A 26492-nucleotide genomic window follows, 5' to 3' on the forward strand; every position below is an offset into this window, starting at 1 on the left:
TGTTATTTATTTGAAGAGTGATGGGGTTTTGATGTTGGGTTTGAAACTTGGGAAATTTTTATGGGAGGTTCCCATCGAAATGTTGCATAAAAAGGTGCAGGAGAGAGTGTGTGTGTGAGAGAGAGAGGGGGAGAGAACAGAGAGAGGAAGAAAGACGGGGGAGTGAGTTTGGGTGAGAAAGTACTGTGTGTAGAGAATGGGTTACTGTGGGCTGGGGGGAATTAGCCACCTGCAGCCATGACAGGAGGCTTTGACCTTCATTGGTTTCTCGCTCTCGCTCTCTCTCTCTCTCCATTTCTCTCTCTGTCTTTTATTCTTTCTCCTTCCCTTTCCCGCCTGGTCACAGAACCACAGACTCCTTTCAGAAGCAGTAAGGACTGACCGTGCGCGAGTGAGACACTGGCCTTTCTCCCATCATGCCAGTCAATGACTGTTATAGGCGTTGTGTTCAAAGACTAGCGGCACAAGTATGGAAATACAGAGAAAGCATTGTAAAAATAAAAAATAGGAGGAAAAAAAAGTTAAATGCCTGGAAACGGTCACCGTCCACCACTTTGCCTGCTGCATGTTCTTTTGTTTTGAAACTTTTGCTAACTTTTTTTCGGTTGTGTATGGATCAGTAGAGCGAAGGTATCTATCCACAGACTCAGATTATGTTGGCCCACGATTTGAATAACAAATGTTGTTTTTATTTACACTGACTCGTCACAGTTTGCTGAATGTTCTCTTTCAGATAAACATTCTCTACACAGTTTGTAAGATATGGAATTATACAACTGCCATAAAATGTTTACAAGAAAACAATCCAAAAAGCACAAAGGAAGCTTTCCCACTGGGCACACACTGGTTGAATCAACCTTGTTTCCTCACCCTTTCAATGAAATGATGTTGAACCAACGTGGAATAGACATTGAGTTGACGTCTGTGCCCAGTGGGTTAGAATTTCTTTATTTGTTTTGCAAGCTTTATGCTATTTGGGTAATTCATAGAATATCTGGAAGTATGTAAAAAAAAAAAAAGTTTTTTATATTTGATCAATATCAATATTTTGGGGTCAAGGATGACATGAAAAAAAAACGATCCCCCAACAGTCCAAATGGAGGAATAGTCCACTAGCTGTTTTGGTTATATTCTGACGATTTGATTGATTTAAGTCATAGGCTAGCTCATTTTCAGTACACATCCGTGTGATTTAAGGCCCATCTGAGTAGTATATGGGTTAATATGGACATTTGGCAAGATTTGTCTCTGTTTGTCTTAGACCTTGAGAAAAGATATCCAATACATTTGATGCGTTTTTATTTTGTTCTATTTATGGGTAATATTGTGATTATTCTAATCACAATAAAAGTGAAGAAGTACTCAAATGTGATGTGTTTTAAATTAGTATGTTTGTGTCACCTGTATTGACAAACCTATGTGATGACAACACAAACCTCTGGGAACGTAAAGATATTGGATGAAATTAACTTTTTTCACAATTTTTCATGAGAAAACACAAGACCTACTTTAAACTTACACTGAGTGTACAAAACATTACGTACAACTTCCTAATATTGAGTTGCACCCCCTTTTTGCCCTCAAAACAGTCTCAATTCATCGGGGCCTGGACTCTACAAGGTGTCGAAAGCGTTCCACAGAGATGCTGGCCCATGTTGACTCCAATGCTTTCCACAGTTGTGTCAAGTTGGCTGGATGACCTTTTGGTAGTGGAAGAATCTTGATACACACGGCAATCTGTTGAGTGTATAAAACCCAGCAGCGTTGCAGTTCTTGACACACTAAACCGGTGCACCTGGCACCTATATCATACCCCGTTCAAAAGCGCTTGAATCGTTTGTCATGGCCATTCACCCTCTGAATGGCACACATACACAATCCATGTCTCAATTGTGTCAAGGCTTAAAAATCCTTCTTTAACCTGTCTCCTCCCCTTCATCTACACTGATTTGAAGTGGATTTAACAGGTGGCCAATATGGGATCATAGCTTTCACCTGGATTCACCTGGTCAGTCTATATCATGAAAGGGGCAGGTATTCCTAATGTTTTGAACCAGCAAAGGTTGACATTTACGCATTCAGCTTTGTGGTGATATTTCTATTTTATTGTAGGCCTTGTGTCACATGAAACCAATATTTTTGTCATTATTTATTTGTATTTATGTAGTAGTCTTATTGGTAAGGTAACTGTAACGTCAATGGTCTTCAGAAGGGAGTGTCATTTTGGGTGTTACACCAAATAATAGAGCACGGCTCATGTACCTTTCTGGGCTGGACCTAAACACTCAGGGGTAGTAATAGTACCAACACATGGTGGACACTTTCAAATCATGTAAATATACTTTTTTTTGTTGCATTTTGTCATCAACCTTTTTGGTCGAAAGGTTACTACAAATTCCTCTTTGGTCAGCGGTGTTGCCAAACCAGTGACATCATCCACAGGGATCCACTCCTATTTTGGCAATGGAGGATCACATTTTCTTTCCGATCTTTCTGTGTTTACATAGAAATGCCCATGTCTCATAGACGTTCAATTATCCTTGACTGTGGATTATAGAAAAAGGATGATGCTAGATACGTTTTTAAGTGTATCTTCGAGGTTTATTGACTTTTCTTTTCCAGTTTTTCATGAGGCAGTTAATTACACAATTAATACATTACATGAAAGTTATGTACATTATACCAAAGAATATGTTGAACATAAAATAAAAATAGCATTGTATAATAATACAACTCCGTGTTGTAATTTCATTTAAACATATTCATCTATAGATAGATATTCGCTGATGAGGAAATTCAATATGTCACACCAGCAGTTTTCATGAAGGCAATAATCTTGAATCAAATAGTCTGCATTTTGAAGTAATACTGCTTCTCTGATTCGGCACAGTTCTGTCTCATAAAAAAGTTCTCGCTTGAACTTTAAGGCAAAGTCTGTTCAGTTTGGTGGATTGTAATTCAAACACACTTTTTGCAGATACACAACAAAACAATTCAAAAGGCAAAAGTCCACAATTTGGTATGGATAGTCTAAAACTTAGCTTGATCATACTCTTGTCGACAAAGACAGAAGTTTATAAACACAGTTATTTGCCCAAGTACAACAAATTGCAGCTTTCATGCAAAGGCCCCATAAACCATTTTCAAAGAGACGTTATTGCAGGATAAACAAGCAGTGTAAATACCTCAGAAATCTACTCTAAAGCAACACCGTTCATTGGATAGATTTTTTGCCCCTCAATATAATATATATAAATACACATATGAAATCCTTTCAACAACGATAAAAGAGATTTTCAACAATTGTTATACAGTCACTAATGGTTTTTTCTGTTTAAAAAAAAAAGATATATATGTATATTAAATAAACATGTATATAGAGAAATAACTCCATGGGACGTATAGTTGACAGCCTACATCAGATACCTTGTGCCTACTTTTGATCAAGTAGGCCTATAATACTTTCAGCCAAGAGTGTGTTAAAGGTTTTGTCATCATTGTCACTATGCCACAGAGTTGTCTCCCACGTTATAGGCAGCATTGTAATCATTCAAAGCAATTTGCTACAAGAGATGATTTATATTGCTCTTCAAAAACGATTTATAGAGGCCTTGGTACACTGATATAACACAGAACACGCACAATGTTTCATGGAAATGAACTTGGCTTAGATGTAGTTATGAGACAAAACTACATTTGTGTCCTACGTATTAGCAATGCGTGTATTATGTTTGCTAACCAAAACATTGCTACCCAATCACTTCTGTGGTTATATAAATTTTCCAAAAATAGTATTAAAATCCATCTACTTTTCAATTAAGTCTGCACATCACTGACACTCAAAAACCTTGCTATGTCCTTTTTACACTAAACCTCAATAAAACCATAATAACCATGGGAATAAAATATCTTGTCAGCAAATGTATTAAGATTCACAGTTGCCTGGATGCAGCAGAAAATATTCTTTGGACTTAAGCAGGTTGTTTTTCACATCACTGACAGATCTCAACGTCAAGTGCCAGATAAAAGCGCTATAATGTAAAAAATGACAATGAATAGCAATATAAAATGAGTGTATAACAAGCATTTATACTTTTCCTGGAAGAAAAACGACACACGTTACAGGAGATTGAAAACGTACCTTTTTACAACATATTTTTATAGACATGATATTGCAGAAATATCTATATATGTATCAATTTATGCTGGTATATTCTATACACTGGCCCTTTATTCGATGAAATTATTGCATTGTAAATATACTGATCTGTATCTCGCTCGAAATCAATCGCTGTCTGATTTGTCATCTTTTGACGTCGTAGCATGATTGTACAGTCCTTGTGCCATCAGGTGCAAGGCTAGGGTGTTTTTTGCGCCGGTGGCCTTCTTGATTTTTGCCCTTTTGTTCTGGAACCAGATTTTGATTTGAGATTCGTTAAGGCCGAGTTCTTGCGCCAGGGACTGTCGCCTTTGTTCGGTCAGATACCGGTTCGTTTGAAACTCGGTTTTTAGTCTTTGTAGCTGTTCCGCTGTAAAGGCCGTCCTTGGTCGCTTGTCCTCTTTCCTGGCGGTGGTTTTCTTCTTTGGTTTTCGAGATCTCGGTCCTGTGTTTTAGAAAAAATATTATTATTAGCCAAAACCAATCGAAATATGAAATGTGAAAGCTTGGTGTAGCCTATAGGATATAAATGTTCCAGTTACTACAACTGTTTAGTAATACATTAATTAATACATACATTAATTAATTAATTTAGGCCCTACTTATTTATTATTACACTGTATGCCAAGTGTCGTGCAATCGTAGAAAAAAAGGGTTCCAAAAGGGTTCTTCCGCTGTCCCCTTAGGAGAACCCTTTTTGGTTCCAGGTACAACCAAAAAGGGTTCTTCAAAGGGTTTTCCTACGGGGACAGCCCCCTTTAAAGTTTTAGATAGACCCTTTTTTCTAAGAATTTGAGTGTTCGTTTCAATGCATACCATTCCATATTACACAAGAGTTGTCAATATAGTGAGGAATAAAGATGAATATTGATAACGTAACCGTAGTTCCGCACTTCTTTACGTAGAACAATGCATTGGAAGATATGTAGAGGGTAGGTAGGCCTATACCGTTGGGGCATGTCGGTTCCGTAGTTTGTTATGGTCATTGGAGGATATGCTGAGTAGGCCTGAAATATATCAACACAACTGGACCTCCCATCTCAACTGCAACTTACTGAATAATATAAAATATGTATTTTTCGTAAACAATTGTTTATATTTAACTCTTCATTTTATATACAGTTAGGCTAATAGTCTAGGCTTGACGATGTCTAGTGGAATACATTGGCTTATATCGTAGCCTATAGGTTGCTGAATTCGGTCTTTGGCTGTTGTTAATTACTTTTCCAAGTTTGCCCTTTGGTGGGTGAACATGATGGGTTGTAATTGAGTAGTAAGAAATCGTCAGGCGAAACTATTTGATAAAAAAAAAAGTGGTGACGTCTGTTTGGGCAAGTAGGCCTGGATGACTATCAAAGAGATTATTCAATACATTTGGAGCTCGCTGGAGATGATAAACCAACGTACGACGTTTTAAGATATGCAGCCCATGGGGATACCATCGAATAGTAGTCTAGTTCATGCGATCCACGTTACATAATGCATGAGAACATTGTGTACAATACGATTTTTTAGAAATGAACGAAAATGCATTCGAATATTTGAGTTTTTACACAAGTAGAATAGAGAATAATGAAGGAAATGTTCATGTTTTGTGTGCTAAATATGCTAAATATTTAGAGACCCTGGCAACTCCGTTGTGAAATCTCATGCATAAACAAAAAGAGTGGATTTGCACGACAGAATTGTCGAGGAAAAATACCCTATAAAGTCCTTTAACCTATTGTATTTTTTTTTTCATAATTCTTTGAAAGACTTATTGTTTTGGTGATATGTGCGCCGATGTTTATAGTAACCTATACTAGTAGGCTAACCTAGTATTACATTGGCTATGATCTAGCTAGCCAAAAGCAATAGCCATCGCAATAACGGTATCATATTCGTATTATGGCATTATAATTGAAATACTCGTGAAAAATACAAAATTGTATGAGGCTATTCCAAAATTCGAAAAATGACTATTTATCCCGCACACTATAGGCTTTTAACATTAATGTGTAGACTTCCAATACCCCTGCGTTTGAACATTTCAGGTTTAAAGCAATGCAAGATGCTATTTTGAGCGGCTTGTTTTGTCGTGAAATTATGCCATTATTCAAACTCGTGGCAATTCTTTAGCGTTCTAGAATATTGATAGGCTATCGGCTATCGGCTCTTGTGATTTTATTATTAGTCTTGTGTTTCCACCGATACACTTTGAAGATTTTGCAAGGTTAGGTTATATTTTGCATTTTTTTCTGATCTTAAAACAGGCGAACACTATTTGCCCTCCTTTCCTGGAAGAACTCGGTCAAGGTGTTTGAGGTCAACGGGCCGGTGTATTTCAGGTTACAAAGACGAGGGAAAATAATCCTAGCCTACCTGATGAGGGCCTGTCCGAGTATCTGGTGCAGTACACCCAAGCTGGCCAGAGCATAGGCGGTTTGGATGGTGTAATTGAGCTGGCTTGAGAACTATCCGAGTCCGAGCTTAGGCACTGATCTCCATTCTCCCCCCGGGGTTTCAGGGGCTCTTCGGTCGCTATTTCAGCCTTCTTGGCCACGCCGCCTGGATGAGGAGTGGAAGTTCCCTCCGTTGGCACAGTACTCCCCACTTGCTCCGCTCTTGGAACAGCCGGGCTATGGTTCTCTCTGGTAGCGTGACTACTTTCGTCATCATTTATGTTATCTTCTTTTTTCCGCCCAAAGTCCGGCCGTAAGATATTATCGATGAAGAAATTGGTGACTCGGTGCGGGATCTGCTGCAGGTTGCCCGGCGCTTGTAATAGAGGGAGTATCACTCTGTTTGACTCCTCCGCCGACCCTTGGCGCACCGCATCTCTGTTGCTATGATCATTTTCTTCCATACTGATACACTTTCCAGTTTTCTTTCCTTAACCCCTTTATTGCTCTCCCGCACCGAAATGAGCGCAATCCACTTCTGTGGGAGGCGGAGCTTTTCAAATGTTTGAATAAAGGTTTTAAAAAAGAAAAAAGAAAGTCAAATCTTGTTGAGTGTACTGGACACCATGCAACCCTTTGCGATAGTGCCCACAGAGAAAAACATAGTTTTGGTCATATATTCCCAAACTTGGCTATCCTATATTGTTGCACTGGATAGACACCATTTGTCATTTGCCCATCCAATTTGGTACTATCCGTTTTCAGTCTATCCAATACAAGCGCTTCAATTACTAAACTAAGGGTAAATAAAGAGGCTTCTGATCCTGAAATACACTCACTGGAGTTTTGTTCTTATTTTCAATACGAGCCCCCAAGTGACGTTGCAGCGGTTATCCTAGACACGTGCCTTAAACCAATAGACTGTGAGAATGTTTACCACGTGACAGTGACTCGTGAATAATCGACAAAACGCCCAATCTCGTCTTCTTAAAGGAAAGGCGTTAAGGAATAAAACGACATACCTACACTAAATTTCTCTTCTGTTTGATTGACTATTATATTGGTGAATTTGTGTTGTAGTTGGAGGTTAGTGTTTTCCATTCATGCGTAATGCATGCTTAATCTGGAAATGGTCAAACGCCTTTCCATAAAAAATAATTATATTGATATAGACTAAAAATGTAATTGTAAGATTGGGCAAAATATGGAGAGTCGGTTAATAGCCTGCTGTGTGACGTTCGCATGTTATAACTATTTTGTTTCGGGCATGTAACTTGTAGCCAAGTATCGAAGCAGTAACCAACTACTATGGTACATTAGGGATAGCCTCTGCAACCAAAATTGGGTGGGGGATACCGGAGTCTGTATGGCTCGCATTGAAGCAGTGTTTGGGGCTTTTACATTTAGGGTTTTTAACTCGGTGCGTTTTTTTATTTGGGACATTGTGTACCTCTTTTACTTTATGGAGCTTTTCATTCTGAGGAGTTATTTGTGATATTTAATATTGCGGATTTGTGTCGCATGCATCATGACATTGACAGGGCATTGACCATCCCGAGTTTCTAAAGCCCCACCATTAATGGCCAATTCATGCAATCTCTTAGCCAGTCATGCAATAATAGCCAGTCATACAATCTGGAAATCCTTTTCATGTCTTCATGTGCTCTTTCATGATTATATAAAGGTTCAAAGCAAAAATGGGTCGCTAGCCCTTTAAAAAAATATGTTATGCAAACAAACTGTTGTGTTCACGGTGCACATGATATAGAGTCCCGCCAAAGACAAATTTGGGAAAAACTTTACTGACCAACTCATTGGCTGTTTTCACTCAAATCAGGATTCAGAGCGTGCCTTGCCGTAGTCGCGAGAGATAAATTGCTATTTGATCTGAAAGTCATGTTGGCGACGTAGTGGGTAAAACGACGCATGAGTGAGTGATGACCCTTGGATGATTAATTCTTGTATTTAGCATTGGACCCATAGTGTTTGTCAAATTTAGGTTAAAAAAACTGAATTGTGGAACTGTTTTTTCAACCTCTTCTGGACCAGTGATGTAAATTATTGTCACAGTAATGGTAACGTGTCTAATTTCTAATTATTTGTAGCTAGGTAGCATATACATTTTAAACTTGTGGCATTTCACAATTAAGCGGAAAAAGGTATATAATTTCCACTCAGTCTCCACAAAACGAAAGGTCATTATTATTGGTCAACTCGTGCGTCGAACGTTCATGGACGGTGGAAAAACGAAGAGTTTTTAGAGAGGACGGTAGAATATTAATTTTAGAATGACAGTACCTCTTTAGTGTACTAAGACCCTATAATTAGGCCACAACTTTTTAGGCATTGTCCTGCGGTAAATGACCTAGCCTTTCACTGATTAAAAAAACAGTTGGCTGACTGTGCCCTATTATGTGTGCGAACTATTATCGTATTTCTATTGTTTGCACTTTATGTACACGTTTAAAATGAAAGCGTGCCAGCTCTACAGATAATGCATATCGAATAGGCCTACACATTTTCTTCTACATTGTGTTATCTTATTGGCTCATGCAAAATGGCCAAATCATGTGAGCCCCGCATAGGACTACTTGAACGATAGTCATTTTGGCCAATAGCCTGGTGGTTTCTGTTAATAAATTCCTACATTTCAACCATAGAGCGATCTCCATACGTCATCCATTTTCTAGCGGTGCCTGTCTGACAATAGCCTATATGGTTGGGAGCGGCGGCGGTCCATGAACCATGCACAACCACCATGCAGTGTCCATCTTATCTCTCCAGCTGATGGAGTGAAATTTCTGAGTAAAGGTTGTAATTAGATAGGCCACTCTCATGCTGTGATTGTTTCTCACTTGTGAGGGAGTCTCAGATTATCCCGAGCACTAATAAATGAACAGGAGACAATGGCGGCCAGACAGGCCCGCTACCCCCTCCGCCTTCTCGCTGCTCTCGCTGTCAGCCACAGCAAAACAGGGCTGGCGTGGAGGAAACCTCACGATTTCAAGTCAAGAGTCATACAGACCAGACCACAGCCAATTATAAATAGGGTGCTTCAATAGGCCTATATGGTGGTATTAAAAATGGAATAAATGTAGTTTTATGCGTTTTGTTTTGCAAGCTCTTATAGACCGCATAGTCCTATTGGCCTATACATGTCAACATTGAAGGGCTACATTGGTTGTTTTTGATTGATTATATTGGACAGTATGGCATCGTATATCCCTTAATTGGTAGACTGTTTGTGGTGTGTCACCCTGCACCCGGTTAACAGACTTTCCTTACAATGTTGACATAGGTTACCTCACATTTTCTTTCTACCTTTCCACCTTGCACCTTATACGGACGGGTGCACATATTCCGTTACTTGGGTTATGTTGCCTAAAAGTTAGGTGAAATGAACTCCCCAAAAATGTTAGGCTACATTTGATGTCTTGTTATTTTATAATTCCCAACATCGTTTCGTGACTATCGTTTTTTCTTGTAAAGAATGTTTACTAATTCAGTGTGGATGCGGGGATGCGTGTAGCCTATAGATCGTTTGTATTAAATGCATGGCTGAAATATACATTATACATTTTTTTATGTAACCTTTATTTAACTAGTCAAGTCAGTTAATTAAGAACACATATTTATTTACAATGACGGCCTACCCCGGCTAAACCCTAACCCAGACGACGCCGCCCTATGGGACAGCCTGGAATCGAACCAGGGTATGTTGTGACGCCTCTAGCACTGAGATGCAATGCCTCAGACCGCTTCGCCACTCGGGATCCCAGATAGGCCTATAACATGATAACAAGCGTGCATTTGGCCACAGCCCTCTTAGCAGAGTCTTTACCTATCTCTGCAATATGCCCTCGTATGCATTTACGCATTGTACATATTTCGTTTTACGATTGAGATCGTAACCCATCTCTCGTAGCCTATGGTAGGCATACATGAGCTGTATCGGTTAGCCTTGTGTCGGCTTGGCAATAACGCCCCCTTTAAAAAGTAGTGAGATTCGTAAAGGGGTATGCCACATTGACATTTGTATTATGCCTGAATGTGACATCATTCTGGTTATCATGTTTTGTTGTTGTTTGTGTTGTGCACATTGCATATAGCGTATTCGTCTGCTGGTGGTCAATGCCGCAACACGAGAGCTCACACCTGGTTTGCAAATGGTATTTGATTTACTAAAGATTTCTTGGGTATTCGCACGTCCGCACCAGTCTAATCCCCCCAGACAAAACATCGTGCCCTGACAGCAACCCTATACCTTTCCCTGAATGGACACTGGCCCGACGAAGGAAATCAGATATTTACTCAAAGCAGTCTATTTTCAACGAATTCCAAGGGATTTATTCTTTAAAACACCTATTGCAATAGTTAGCAAAAAAGAACGATGGTAATCGGCAAAGCGAAAGCCAGTGCATGTCAATTATGCCTCTTATGGTTATAGTAGGCTTTATGCCTTCATGCGTTCCGTAACCTGATAAATCTAGGCCACTTTTTCCTATTATTGTAAGCGGAGCCTCTTTAAACACTTCCAATTAAAAGTGTGTCACTCATAACAACAATTGAGTCTGTGTATTGTATATTAACACAAAATAACAGGTTATTATGAACATTAAAATGTAGCTGTATCCTAACCAATTTAGTTAAAATCGGAAAGAAATGTTGCTTATGTAAATTATATTAGCTAATAACTCATTTATGGTTATGTAAAATGGATGTTTTGCATTTATATATTCATGTGCTCCTTCAGGGAAGGTGGAAATATTGATAACCCTTAAGGCCATGCATGCATACAACCCAAACCTGTCACTTTTCTACAGAGCTGCTGTGTGCCTGCTAAATGACTAATAAAATATTATGCAAATGTTTATTGTAGACTAGCCTATGGCCAACATGAACCGAGAATTAACGATTCGCTGAATTCAGTCCAAGACTGTCTACTTTGAAAGATGCGGTGGCAAAACAAATCGGTGTTGATACATGTCATATGAACTACCAATTCTGCATACATTATGTGTCTGCGTATACAAATGCGTGCGTTTTTCAGATACTTTTTAAATTGACATTGGTTAGGTTTGGCCTACGTGTGCGTATGCATGTACTGCAAACCATCCTGAGTACCTAACCCTATTTTTCCTGTTTTTCTTTTGGATAGGATTTTCTGAGACGTCACTGCCATGGATCGAGAACCTCAACTACAAAAGGTGACGATGCACAGGGAAAGATTTGTGAATGGAAGCTGTTCACGGTCTATGCTAGATCATAGATCACATGGGCTGTGAGACCGTTGCAGTGGTGTAAAGTACTTAAGTAAAACTACTTTAAAGTACTTAAAGTAAAGTACTACTTAAAGTACTACTTTACTATTTACATTTTTGCCAACTTTTACTTTTACTTCACTACATTCCTAAAGAAAATAATGTACTTTTTATTCCAAACATTTTCCCTGACACTCAAAAGTACTCGTAACATTTTGACAGGAAAATTGTCAAATTTACACACTTATCAAGAGAACATCCCTGGTCATCCCTACTGCCTCTTATCTGGTGGATTCACTAAACACAAATGCTTCATTTGTACGTTTTGTCAGAGTGTTGGAGTGTGCCCCTGGCCTTCCATCCCCCAAAAATAACTGTGCTGTCTGTCTGGTTTGCTTAATATAAGGAATTTGAAATGGTTTATACTTTTACTTTTGATACTTAAGTATATTTAAAACCAAATACTTTTAGACTTTTACTCAAGTGGGATTTTACTTGGCGACTCACTTTTACTTGAGTCATTTTCTATTAAGGTATCTTTACTTTTACTGAAGTATGATATTTGAATACTTTTTCCACCACTGGACCGTTGCAGATGTGCATTATTCGCCACCCTCCCTCTCCCTCTCCTACCCCGGTCACCGTTCCTCCCTATGAATGGGGTCGCTAAAATATCAGCTCTGTCACCGGGGTCGGCCCAAAGCCGCCAGCTTCCTGTGCCCTTTAAAACCGGAAAGCACGCCTCGCCCATTTGAATAATCTGTATAATTTCTGTGGTTTGTCTCGGTGAGAGCTGTTTTTTCTTCTTCATCCTAGGTCACTCAAGAACAGAACAGTAATATCACAGTCAAATCCACACGCCATCAATCCTGGCCTAAAACATCCCCGTCTTTGTTTTAGCATATTCTTAGTAGCCTAACTGAGTTTTTCCAGATTTCTATGAAATATGACCTATAATTAATTACAACATGAGTGAAATAGTTTTCCTTCCATTTAAAAAAAAAAGTAAGTATGCAGGTTTCATGTGTTTGAATGGTGTGGGCATACCCTACCACAACAACAGAATGATTTGGGCATATAAGGCTACCCTGTCATGAAAAATATTTAATGCGAGCAGACCGCTGATTGAGCAGCTCAGCCAATGAGCAACATGAGCCGTCATGTTCTATGAGGAAGCATTTTTTAAACGTCTGTTTGAGATATTACAGGTTAGTGTTTTTCGTCGTGGGTCTTGTTCTGGAGGCAGCTCTGCAGTGTGGTTACTAGCAGGCCCAACCACAAAGTAATACAATCACATTTTAAACCTAATGTACACTGCTAACCCTAATGCCTAACCATAACCTGAAATTATGACCAAAAAGTGAAATTCTGTTTCTTGCATTTTTACAATATTGCCAATGTTGACTTTGCTGCTTGCCCATCTAGCGGGAATCGCTCAGTTCTGCCTCAAGGACAAGACTCATCCCAATAAACGTCAACCTGCGCTTGAGATACATGTTTATCTGTGGTGATGTTTTTAAAGTGTGTTTTTTTCTTCTTCAATTTATGGTTTGGTCACAAAAACTAGTATAGGACGAGTCAACAACATTATTTGGATATGAGTTCACAAAATTGTAACTTTTAAAAGTGAGATTTTCATGGGACAGTTTACTTTAACTCAAAGTTAATCAAAGGCGGAGTGTAGCCTGTGTGACGGGACCAGAGGTTATAGCATATATTAAAGCTCCAAAATCCAGCTTCGATTCTTTACCCTATTATGTAGCCTAAATTGTTTGAAGGGTGTCCCGTCCCCGTCCATTGTTTTAGGATAAATGTTTCCTCAAGCACACGGACCGCGTCACCGTCGGGGTCGTGTCAACCGAATGGAGATCATTTATAGGTTCAATAACTCTTAATCCGTCTGATCGCCCTGGTGTAGATAAGCCTCCTTTGAATTGGGATTGTTCTGGAATCTTTTCGGATTTCAGCATAGTGGTCCTAATTGAGTTTACCGCAGCCTTGACTGCTGCATCTCCCGAACACAATTAAGGTCTTGCTCAGATAAAGCTAACTGAACGCCAGTCCCGTCTAGAAAGAATCCACTTTTTCAACAGTATATTCGTTAGACGTTTATCTCTTTGGGGAAGATGATGTGTAATGAAGCGTTATAATGGCGTATAGCCTATACATCAAACTATAAACCGCAATGCTATATTAACTGATGCGATCAACGCAAGTTTTATTTCATTTTTTAAATTCTTCTTTACATATTTTAAAGATGTTTTTTGAGTTTAAGATGCAGACAATTTTGGGGGTAATCAATGTGTACTCTATTTAAAGTTTAGAGCCACAAGAAACACAATAAGTAGGGTGGTAATATGGCCCATATTTGAAACTTACACACGTTCGTTCCTTCCTTAGCTGAAGTAGGCCCAAGGCTATCCTAAAAAGTGCCATGGATGTAGGTCTAAAAACAATGCCAAACAAGAAATGCTGTGCTATGCCTATATGTTAAGGGGGACATGTTGCTAACAGCTTTGCTTCCTTCACTGTCCGACTGCCACATACTGGTTTCGAACCAGTGATCCTCTGCTTCGCATAGCATTGACAACGTTCCAACCGGTTGAGCCACCCAAAAGGTACCAATAGACGGTTCCATCCGCAATATTTGTGGAGTGAGCTTAATGTACATTCTTAACTCTGTTACACATGCCCCTCTTCCATAAGATGAATGTAAAACTGCGATCACACGCATTTTTCTTTAATTGGTGGTGAATGTTTTTCGCTGTCAATCAATACTCAACGCAAAGACAACATGCTTGTAATATATATATATATATATTTGCAAAAGCATCAGGCTATGATTTCAGGTCTAATTTGATATTTTTCTAATGTGGTCAGAAATCCTGTTAAAGTTGTCAAAATATATTATCACAAGTGTGTTCCAAAAGAATACAGAAGGCTGTGCTGTCATTGTCATATGCGTTTATATTTATGACAATTGAACCAATAACTTATAATAATTATTTCTAAAATAAATGGAGCTTATTTCAGTATGAACAGTGTTGTATTCAATCGAGGTATATCATACCACAAATATGCCTATGTGTACAAATATAGGATTACATTGACTAATTTAAGTTTTAATGTCAGGGTCAAATGCAGATAACACTTTACATCTTTAGTCTATTGTGTTTTTCGAGTATATATAAAACTTATATAACACTTAATCGTTTGAGTTCCACTCATAGCCTTTAAGGAAACTTTGTATGGGCCATAAATGTTTGGTGGTAAAAAGTAGTCAACCAGTCTACAGTATAGCCTAATGGAAAGGTTTAGGTTTCGCTTGAGTGCTATGTAGTTTACTTTTAGTAACATTTGACTAAATTGCTATAATTTTTCCAATATTTTTTAAATTCAAGATTTATTGGATTTCATATTGTAGGCCGATTTCACCATCACTCTTGGAGCCTTGCCATGTTGACGTTTGCATTCTCCAATGGTAACATATAGGCTTCCTCGCCATGTTGCTGAACACCAAAGCTCGCATACGCTCCTACACACATCTACGTTTATACAGCCGGACAGCCAGACGTTTCACGTGTCACGACGTCTTACTTGTGACAGTAAAGAATAAACGCCACGTGGTGGCTATTTGCACGAGGTTAATGGCTTTAGACTCTGTCATATAGAACAAATATCATGCAAGGGGACGGGACACTTTATGAACTTGGTTAATGGCAATTGGCACTGAACATTTGCTCACTAATAAAACCACGCCGAGCTGAACAATATACCCGTGTAATGTAAACATGCTGAAAGATCGACTGCACACAAGTCCAATATCAATAAAGTAGAGGTATTTTAGGTTACCTGTTTCAACTTCTATAACTTCTATGGCGGGCTACCGCCCACGCATATGGCCCTCGAATCCTTGCCTGTTATACTGCAGTAACCCAAATGCCTCGCGCGTTTTAGATGGTCGAAATGCCTCGTACACCTGTCCAAGGGGGTCTGCAATTGATTACAAGGGACCACGACAAGTGGACAGCTGGGGAAGCACTTGTTACTCAAAAGCCACTTCCACAAGACTATTGACTCAATGTATTGGTAACTGCAACTGCTTAAAGTTGGTAAAATGGTGTAAAAAGTTGTAATTTTGTAAAGTAATTAGGCCTAAAGTATGCATAAAGGATTTGCGTAAACCATTTATCATAGGTTATCGATAATGGTTATGCTAAAAGTTATTGGCAACTATCGAATATGTATGTACACCGAGAGTTCGGCTATAGGCTGTTTTGCACCCGACTTGGCCATTCGACATTATAGGTATTAAAACGTTGCCATAGTAACTCCAACACGTCAACAATAAAACACGAATGTTTTTTTTATATTTCCACTATAGATATATTTTTGCTTCAAGCTCAGGTATAGCCTTATACATTTATATAGGCCTAAACTCAAATGAATTAATTAGCCTAAAGCAAGTGTAAACGTTAATGTAACAGCACTGTGGAATCAGAAAATGAAAATAGCACAAAGGGACAATTTTGTCCTAACCTTATTAGTGCGTCCTCGTCTGTTTTGGACAAGCACTCTCTCATCGAATGTCTCATCCAGTCACAAATGTGAGTGGCCAGTTGCGATATGCTTTTAAGTCCAGCTTACTTGAACTTAGGAAAGAGGTCAGTCGTTATCATTATGAGAGGCTATTCGAACCCCCTTCTTGTGTGGCATCATGCCCCTGCACTGTCCCCAGTTTTAACTGACCGAAATAGTGCTGCAGGATCTCATGAAAGCACATTGCTCGATGACGCACCTTTCACCCCTCTCTCCCCCCGAATTGTTTTTACCCCCAACGGTGAAATGTGGTGATGGTGACTTTTACATCGACAGGTGTTTCTTCGTAAATGACCTCAGTTCACAACGATGTTTCATTACACTGGTGTCAGAGGTGAGATTATTATTATTGTCTGATTTATAACTCTTGAGTGACTTTAAAGATGATTTTCGTGATAATAATATATGCCTAACACCTAATCCGTCTGATTTTGCAGGTGATAAACTCGGTAGCATATACTAATCTTGAATTTGACATGTGTTGCATATGTTAATACCATATGTCACACTTTAAACGAACTATAACTCAAAAAGCTTTACAGGGCGTAACTTCTTAAGAGCACAACATACATGTTTTACAAATAATACTCATTGACCTAAATTGTTTCTAAGAAATTCATGAAAAGGTAGTGATGGGATTGAAAGTTAGTTGCCAAAAATAAACCATTGTGAAGGTTTTGTTACTAACACAATCGGTGCTGAAGTAATTCTGAAACTTGTAGAAACGTTTTAGTGGTGTTTTTCACTCGAGTGAGATTTCTAATCCATTACACATGGCCAATAAATTATTACCTAACTTTCTGCACTGGTGCATGCTTGCCGAGCGTGTGTTCGTTATATCACTGACCAATAAAGTATCACTCAATTATGAATCCATATCTTGTCCTTTTTTGTTGTAAATGTATTGTGTACATTTCTTATTTGTTTGGAGCGTGGAAGCCCTATGACATGATAATTGTGTTCGCACTTTTTTTTGGGGGGGGATGAATGATATTTAATGCCTTTTGTGAATGATATTTACATTAATATCATTGTCTGAGCATCGATTATTCAAAACCCTGCAACGAAAAGGCGCACATTGATGAATTCTATTTACCAATGCAGCGCCACGTTTCAACGTCATTAGGTTGTAATATGCTGGGCCGGTTTACCAGACGCTAATCCGCACAGTAATATGCAGCACTGTGCATATATGCAGAAATTGAATGTGAGCTTGTGTTGTAATATGACATGTGTGTGTGCTTTGTGTTTCATTTGCACTGGAAAGGATTTGTTTGGATGAGATGCATCATGTGGCATCACCTGAGGTTTTATAATGTCAACGCCTGATTGTCCAGTAGCGGGAAGAGAAAACGTCAGAAGCAGCATACAGCATATGGGATAATCGGCAGAGCAGGCAAAGAAAGACCCTCATCTCCATTTATGCATGTTTTCTTTCCTATTCCAATTGTAAGGGATATGTTGAGTTAAAATACATGGTAGATATTTACAATTCTATTCTATTCACTTCTATCACTGCCATTCTTGTGGTATATTCTCACATATTTGTATGCTCACAGCACTTGCTTGAGGGTTCCACTTAATTATAAAGTAGTTATATACACTGAGTGTACAAAACATTAGGAACACTTGCTCTTTCCATGACATAGACTGACCAGGTGAATCCAGGTGAAGCTATGATCCCTTATTGATGTAATCTATTAAATAAACTTCAATCAGTGTAGCCGAAGGGGAGGAGACAGGTTTAAGAAGAATTTTTAAGCCTTGAGACAATTGAGACATGGATTGTGTATGTGTGCCATTCAGAGGGTGAATGGGAAAGACAAACAATTTAACTGCCTTTGAACTGGGTATGGTAGTAAGTGCCAGGCGCACCGGTTTGAGTGTGTCAAGAACTTCAAAGCTGCTGGGTTTTTCACACTCAACAGTTTCCCATGTGTATCAAGAATGGTCCACCACCCAAAGGACATCCAGCCAACTTGACACAACTTTGGGAAGCATTGGTGTCATCATCAGCCCGCATCCCTGTGGAACGCTTCGACACTTCGTAGAGTCCAGGCCCTGAAGAATTGTGGCTGTTCTGAAGGCAAAAGGGGGTGCAACTCAATATTAGGAATGTGGTCCTGATGTTTTGGACACTCAGTGTATTCATCATACTTTAAATGCTTAGATGTTAATTTTCTGCTTATACCATGGTATATTTTCAGATGTTTTACTTTTTTAGTTCTATTAGCTCTGCTGTTGTGATATTGCAACCAGACGTTTATACAGTAGGTGCAGTATTATACTGAATTGGCCTCCGCACTGGTCTATTCAAGTTCTAAGGGTCATTGACCACCATAAGTCAACTACAACACTGTTGACAGTCACCGAACTAAATGAATGAATAGTGAAAACTGTCAGAGCGGATCAGATATCAATCACACTTATTTGATGAAGCCCTTTTTACATCAGCAGTTGTCGCAAAGTGTGTATCACATTAAGAAGAATGTGTGGAAGATTAGAGAGGGTACAACATTAACGACACCATTTGAATGGGCTGTGAGGTAATTTGACCTAAGATGGAGTCCATTTGCGGCCAGCTCAGTGAGCTCCTTTGTGGCATCCACTGTAGTACATTACTCCATGCTGACACAAACAGGTAAGGAGAGATGGGACTGAGCGAGCGAGGCAGGACAGGAGTGACTCTGCTCTTGGTAGCCTCTCAAATAGCACCCTATTCCCTACATAGTGCACTATTTTTGACCAAGACCTGCTCACAAAAAAACTATTGTTCTATATAGTGCCAAATAAGGTTTATTTGGCTTCTAACCATAGCGGATCCCTTTTTGGTGCTGTTTATAACCTTTTCATAAGGTTCTAAATGGAACTTGTATGGTGCCATAAAGAAACCTTTCCAATGATTATATAAAGATCCACTAATAAAGGGTTCTACATAGCACCAAAAAAAGGGTTCTGCTATGGTTACAACCCTTTTTGGGGCTATATACAGTATAACCCTTTTTTTATGGTTCTTCATAGAACCTTTAATGGAGAATGGTTCTATTAAGAACCTTCCTTAATCTTCCTTGTAGATGTTTTGAAGAACCATACAGGGTTACCGTTCTGGTTATCCGTATTATATTGTTAAAATTCCTTAGGCGTTATTATGTTAATTGACAAGTTGAATTAGGTGTACTAGCTCCGGGAACAGCTGGGGGTCCCTGAGGAGAGAATTTAGAACCATTGAGTTAGACGACAGCTCTCAATTGACAAAAGGCCTTACGTGTGTCTTTCACAAGACATTGTCACTGGCCATAGTCGTATTTAACGTTTAATCGCATAACTCAACAGATTAGATAAACTGGAATGACATTCTAACTTAAGGTTGCACAAACAGAGCTGTTAGCAAACCATGTCCCAAAATATTTGAATGAGCCGACTCCCCTACATTTCAATTATCACCAAAAGAGGAAATAACTTGTTTTTGAACTGCAAACAACCATTGAAGGACTCAAAGGGTTCATTATGATTCCACATAGAACCATCGCCGTTCCCAAAGGACCCTTACGGAACCCTCTTTTCTTAGTGTGTGGTCTGACCAAAGCCATATAGGCCAGAGTTACTGTTGCAGCGTGAGCAACTAGTGCTAGTAATTCGGTGAACAACTATTCCAAAATGGAAATACTTGACACAAATAACAAGACAACAAAGCAACAGAATCGATCTCTTCAGTACCTGTTAATGAATTAAGTTGGCATCGAACCAGAATAATTATCCTACGGTATAGGGTCTTCCTCTCGTACATTGCTTGGTCTGCCGCTCCATCATTGGGGACATGACAGGTAAGCTTGCATGCATACAGGCTACTCTTTTTTGAGATAGCTAAATAAGATATTTTACTGACTGTTGAAGAATTATTCATAGCCAAGTAGTGGTATTTCACTGTGAAGCTAATATTGCGTTAAAGCTGATGTTTTTTTCTGAGTAGGCTTGCATTGTGAATAATTCATACAACTACCACACCTGTGCATATTACTAAATGACACTGATATTCAAGAATACATGGTTTTATATTTGCTGATAAATAATATTGAAAGGTGATATGATGCAATCCAACTATGTATATTTGAAGGCCTAGGCTCCATCCTAATGTAAGCTAATTGTATTTAATTTTAAAAAACTACCGGCATGTGATAAAGGATAACATGTCCAATATAAATGTTCTCTTAAGTTGAACAGTTGTCCAATTTCTTTGATTTGTTAGATTTTATAGTGTCTGTCTGTTTTATAGTGTCTGTCTGTCTGTCTGTCTGTCTGTCTGTCTGTCTGTCTGTCTGTCTGTCTGTCTGTCTGTCTGTCTGTCTGTCTGTCTGTCTGTCTGTCTGTCTGTCTGTGTCTGTCTGTGTGTGTGTGTGTGTGTGTGTGTGTGTGTGTGTGTGTGTGTGTGTGTGTGTGTGTGTTTGGGCTAATGTCTTATCACACAACAAAGAAACAATTCAGTCTTTCTTGTCCAAGTTGTAATCAACCCCATCAACTATTTGTTGAGTCAGTATAGAGAAATACTCCTTGTACTTTCTCCAGCCAAGACATTTGTTGATATTATCAGTCTTACCACTAGGATATCCACAGCTGCCAAGTCTATGATGTCCAGGCAAACAGGATAAATACTGTCATCTGGTGGTAACCAAAGCAATCACCACTGAATTGTTATTGTCTTTTGCAAATTAAGGGAGCATAGGCCACTGCGCTCTCTCTCACACACATTTAATGGTCTGCTTTTCCCAGAGCAGAGGGAGAAATGTCTTCATCTCAATTTTTTAAACCTTAGGCCACAAATACACCCCTTTAATTTGAAAACATCACAAAATTAATTTGGAGAAAAACTCCCATCTAGCGGGACTAGTGTCAGTTAGAAGCACTTACAGCTTACAGAGAGAGAGGGAGCACTGAGAAGCATATCAAAGAGGGCTGTCAGTGTATATGACAGGGCCTGGGAGAGTTATATGTGTATCACAAGCTGAGCGGGCTGACAGCAGTCCCCGGGCCAGGCTCTGTTGTACAGAAGCCCCTGCAGAGAGATGGTAGGGGAGAGACAGCTAAGGCCCTACTGCCGGGCCCCACACCTGCTGAGCCAACTCCAGGTGAGGGGGCACAGCCACTCTAGTGTGCCACGGGCAAAACGCACGCACGCACGCACACACACGCACACACACGCACACACACACACACACACACACACACACACAAAACAAACACACACTCAAAGAGCATCAGCTTCCCCACTGCACCACAAATATACTTTAGCCTAAATATGAAGCAATGCCTCTTTTCAGAATCTATTCATAACATAACCTATATGTTTTGTTCTGCTTTGCTGTTATACCATCCTTCAAATCACAAAATCTTTCTGCTTTGCATAACATCTACTGGCATGAAAGTTGTAACTCAATGTGTTTGTCCAATGTCAACATAACATCCCAAAGGTCTTCATGGTGGTTTGACCTGCTAACAACCATAAACAAAATATCCTTTACAGGGGGAAGTGTGTTGATCTATCCAGTAACCCAGTTGAATTAGATATGGCTGTGGGGTGGGTACGTCCCAGTTTCAGGTTGATACATAGAATGAATTCACTAACCCCTGCTGGACTGTCTAGGGATCCTGTCTGGATTTCAGATCAAATAGGCAGCGTTTGCCAAATCTCTCAGAAGATGACTATCTACCCCTGTGGAGAATCTGTCCTGTAGAGAAAACTGTCTCTGCATCCCAAATGGCACCCTGTTCCCTACATAGAGCACTACTTTTGAGTTTTAGTGTGTTCTGAGAAATTTCTATAAAGTTAAAGCTCTTTTACTGCATTTCTATACAATTGAAAAACTCCTAAATGCTATTTGGAAAATAGCAAAAACAAGCAAAAATGACACTGGCCATTAACACATCATGTCACGTCCTGACCTTAGTTCCTTTTTAATGCGTCTGTTTTAGTTTGGTCAGGGCGTGAGTTGGGGTGGGCATTCTATGTTTTGTATTTCTATGTGTTTGGCCTGGTATGGTTCCCAATCAGAGGCAGCTGGCAATCGATGTCTCTGATTGAGAACCATACTTAGGCAGCCTGTTTTCCCACTATGGGTGTGGGTAGTTGTTTTCTGTATTTGTGTCTGCACAAGACAGAACTGTTTTGTGTTGGTCTATTTTTTGTTATTTTGGTCTTAGTGTTCTGAGTTTAATAAATATGGACACTTACCACGCTGCGTATTGGTCTGATCCTTCCTACTCCTCCTCATATGAAGAGGACAGCCGTTACACATCAGTTGCTGTAAGCTTGATTCAACTCAGTCAATCTACAAACACATAGCCAATTAGCTATACAATTAACAGCTACACATTCGTTCACATTAACGCAGCACTGGGATTAAAAACTATAATTTAATACTTACAGAGCGATCTGTTAGCAGAAAACATATTTTATTAACAAAAGGTAACCAAATAAGTTTGCTTTACAGAATTTTTGTTGTCGCAGTTTTACAGCAATCTTCTTGCAAATCCACACATTTTGCCATGGGTTAGGGAGAAATTGCCATGGCGCCTAGTGGCAGCCTAGGCAGAGTAAATTCTGTACATATTTAATAGTTTTTATATAAGTAGTTTGATAAATGGTTTATTTTTCAATAGCTAAATGAGTGCAGATCAAGTCTTGATATCATGAATTGGATTCCCTGCCTGTAAATTGATGAAAATCAGTGTCTTTAACAAGCTAGCTAATGCTAGCTAGAAGGTGTATGTTTTCATTTGAATTACACCTGACTTTTTTTTCTTTCCCCAACGGTGACCCAAGAGGAGGCTATGCATCTTCTGAAGTAGGGAGTGGGGTGTAGTATGTGGCGAGCTAAAACTTCATCCCAATATAGAGAATCGGCAGACGGCGGAGACGACCAGATGACATCAGGCTGCCTGCCTACCTGCTCTTGGACATGCTGAACTGACCAACACCTCCGCTGACCATCTAGTTATGAGCTTCCAGATCCTCTCATGATGGAGGCTTCAAGAAGCACTCAAACAGACTTGATCTAGATGATCTAGCTACTGTTGTAGCCTATATTTCATGACTTCTTGTTTATTTTGCTTAACATGTGCTTTGAGATTCTGTATGTAATGAAAAGTGCCATAAACGTTTAATAATAAATTATTAATTCATTTTAAAACAAATTTCCTGCAATTCTAGACATTTTGCCATGATTTATGCCATGTGAATATATCTCAGTGAGAGTAAATAAGAAAATCAAAGGGGGCTCCCTGGAGGTCAGTGCACCTGGGCATGTGCCCTGCGTGCCCAGTCGATAATTTGGTCATGAATGCTACAAGTATAGATGGACTAATTTTCCAATACATTTTTTTTACTGACATGGGCTAATTGAGTGACTGTCAGTGAGTAACATATAACAAGAGGAAAACTGCTGATGCACTACCAAGTTTCGGAATGACACTACTTGTGTTTTCTACTATTGTAACTCTCAACAGTAAATTGAGACCCCGAGTGAGTTCCTAAACATTTTTTTTTACTAGATCTGGATCTTTCTCTCCTTATATGTAGCTATGGTCCTGTGTACTGTACATAAACAGGTACAAAATGATATCACACTCACAATTATTAGAACTAGCACAGTAAGGCTCTCTGGAGCACACTGACATGTTAACATGCGGTTGGCTTTGACTCCACTTGAGGTGGATGGAGAATAATATTGTACCATACTACGTACAGCCCAACTGTCAAGTGTTGGGTTAAGTTGGCCCTCAGGGCACTGTATCAGGACCTTTGTTGTTTTCTAACTGCTAATGTATGAGAGAAGGATGTGATACAGAGGGGGGATAGAGAGGCAGAGGAAAGAGAGAGAGAGATTTGTGTTGGCAGAGAGCGGTTGTCTATTGGAGTCCTTCAGTCAGCTCTGGGTGGAAATGAAAAGGGTTGACGCCACTCCAATTATTCTGACTGAGTGGAGGGGGAGACATTAAGAGGGGAAACGTAGCCGTGGCGTGTGGCGCTGGTTCGCTGCCCTGTCGGGAGAGACGCAACGCTCTCAGAACGAGGGCTGAATCCGGCCTGAAAATTGGCCTCACTCCCAGAAATGTCCCCAGTGCAAAAGGTTAACTGTCAGTCCCCTGCTAGGTATAAATAGAAGACTGCTCTCCAGAAAGGCGTGTCAGGAGGGGGGAGCAGATTGGGGAGGGGGTGCTCCCCCTCTTATGATAGTGATTCTAGTGACAGGCAGGGGTATATAAGTTCAGCGAGGGGGAGGGTTGACAGGGAGTGAGAGAAAAGGGGAAAAAAGCTGAGTACATTATAATGGTAGTCGAGCCTGTGACAGGGGCCTCAGACAAAAGACTGTCCTGCTCTATTCAGCTTCCCCTGCCGCAGACACAACAATAACAATCCAGGCTAATCGAGCGCTGATGCCCCAGCACTTTTGGAAACCATTGTTTTGTGGAAGCCATCTTGACACATAGTAATTAAGTGGCAGGAATAATTATTGTCATCCAGTCTTGTAAACAAACGTGGAGTTCAATGCCAGATTGAGTTAGAATGGGAAGAGAAGAAATACATTCTCTGAATGATGGACAAAGTATTCTTCTTCCTCTATAATACTACAGTTTGTCCTTATAATATTCTTACTATGCTATAGTTTGTCCCTTTAATACTCCTTGCCCTTGCACAACCAGAGATAGAGATGACTCACTGGGTTACTCAGGAGCTGTTATTACACTTAAGCATCAGCTTAGCAAGTAAAGGTTGAAGGGCAGCACCATGGGAGCTATTCGTAGTATGTGTCCCAAATGACACCCCATTCCCTATATATTGCACTACATAACACAGGGATGGGCAACTTTGATGGGCTGAGGGCCACAAAAAAATATTTTAATCCCTACTCTTCCCAGGCCCGATTGCTTCTGCCATATTAAGATAAAGAGATAACTGCCTTTTTACGAGCTCCTAACCAATTGTGCTATTGTGTGTGTTTTTCGCGTTATTTTGAACTTACTTGGTACATAATGTTTCTGCCAGCGTCTTGTGGTGGAACATTCTATTCAAGTGAGAGAGACTTTGTCATTTCTTCAAACAATCATCTTTATTCAATATCGATTAATTATTGCAATAATGAGACTAGTCAACCCAACACTCTTGACTGTTGGGCCGAGTACCCTAACCTTTACAGACAATGCGGTTTCTTATAGAGCTGACACAAAGAATGCTTAGTCATGGCTGGTTCCACCCCTCCCATGGCAGATTGGGGGCACCATAAACCACTTTGGGTTTATCCTGTGGTCATCTGCACGGGGTGGGGGGGGGGGGGGGGTTATCTTAACCCCACCCTGGCTTAGTCTCCCAGATGCAAGGATGATTTTGAGACAATGAGGGATTGTTCTAAACTCTTCCAGGCTATCTCTATCTTGGTTACACCCACCACATCTTGTCTATGTAATGTAGTCTTTCACTAATTTGTCAGCTCAAGCCAACTCTAGTGACCATACGCCCAGATTAGCTGCAGGCAACTAGAGTGGAGACCATAAAAACACAGCATTAGTAGGACAGAAATGTATTATTATTAGTTAAATATCAATTGTTAATCATTAATATCAAATAAATCAGGTAAAAATCACAGTCTCTTATGACCGAAACCAGCTTCTGGATATCAGAACAGCGATTACTCATCTCGTACTGGACGAAGATTTTCTCTTTAACGAGTTGGACGCAAAGGATTTATTTCAGACACCCGACAAGACCCAAATCCCTGTCATTCGCATGAAGAAGAGACAGAGACATCTGGAACATAGGTTGGGGTGCCTTGTAAGGATCCGACGGCAATCCCCCTCTACCATCAGTCCTATTAGCCAACGTGCAATCATTGGATAACAAAATGGATGAGCTCTGATCAAGACTATCCTACCAACCAGACATTAAAAACTGTAATATCTTATGTTTCACCGAGTCGTGGCTGAACAACGACATAGATAACATACATCTGGCTGGGTTTTCGGTCCATCGGCAAGATAGAACAGCTGCCTCCGGTAAGACAAGGGGTAGTGGTCTGTGTCTATTTGTAAATAACAGCTGGC

The 26492-nt window shown here is 39.8% G+C and overlaps 1 protein-coding gene across 1 annotated transcript; it reads right to left on the reverse strand.

Moving 5' to 3' along the window:
- Positions 1–4213: 4213 nt before the first annotated feature.
- LOC115104603 (homeobox protein engrailed-2a-like) lies at positions 4214–7004 on the reverse strand. Its single transcript, XM_029625961.2, has 2 exons — positions 6521–7004; positions 4214–4604 (listed from the first exon to the last, which is right to left on the reverse strand). Exons 1-2 carry the CDS (start codon positions 7002–7004, stop codon positions 4285–4287), a joined length of 804 nt encoding a protein of 267 aa, XP_029481821.1. The 3' UTR covers positions 4214–4284.
- Positions 7005–26492: the final 19488 nt, after the last annotated feature.

The sequence above is a fragment of the Oncorhynchus nerka genome, linkage group LG22 (assembly GCF_034236695.1).
Source record: "Oncorhynchus nerka isolate Pitt River linkage group LG22, Oner_Uvic_2.0, whole genome shotgun sequence".
Lineage (NCBI taxonomy): Eukaryota > Metazoa > Chordata > Actinopteri > Salmoniformes > Salmonidae > Oncorhynchus > Oncorhynchus nerka.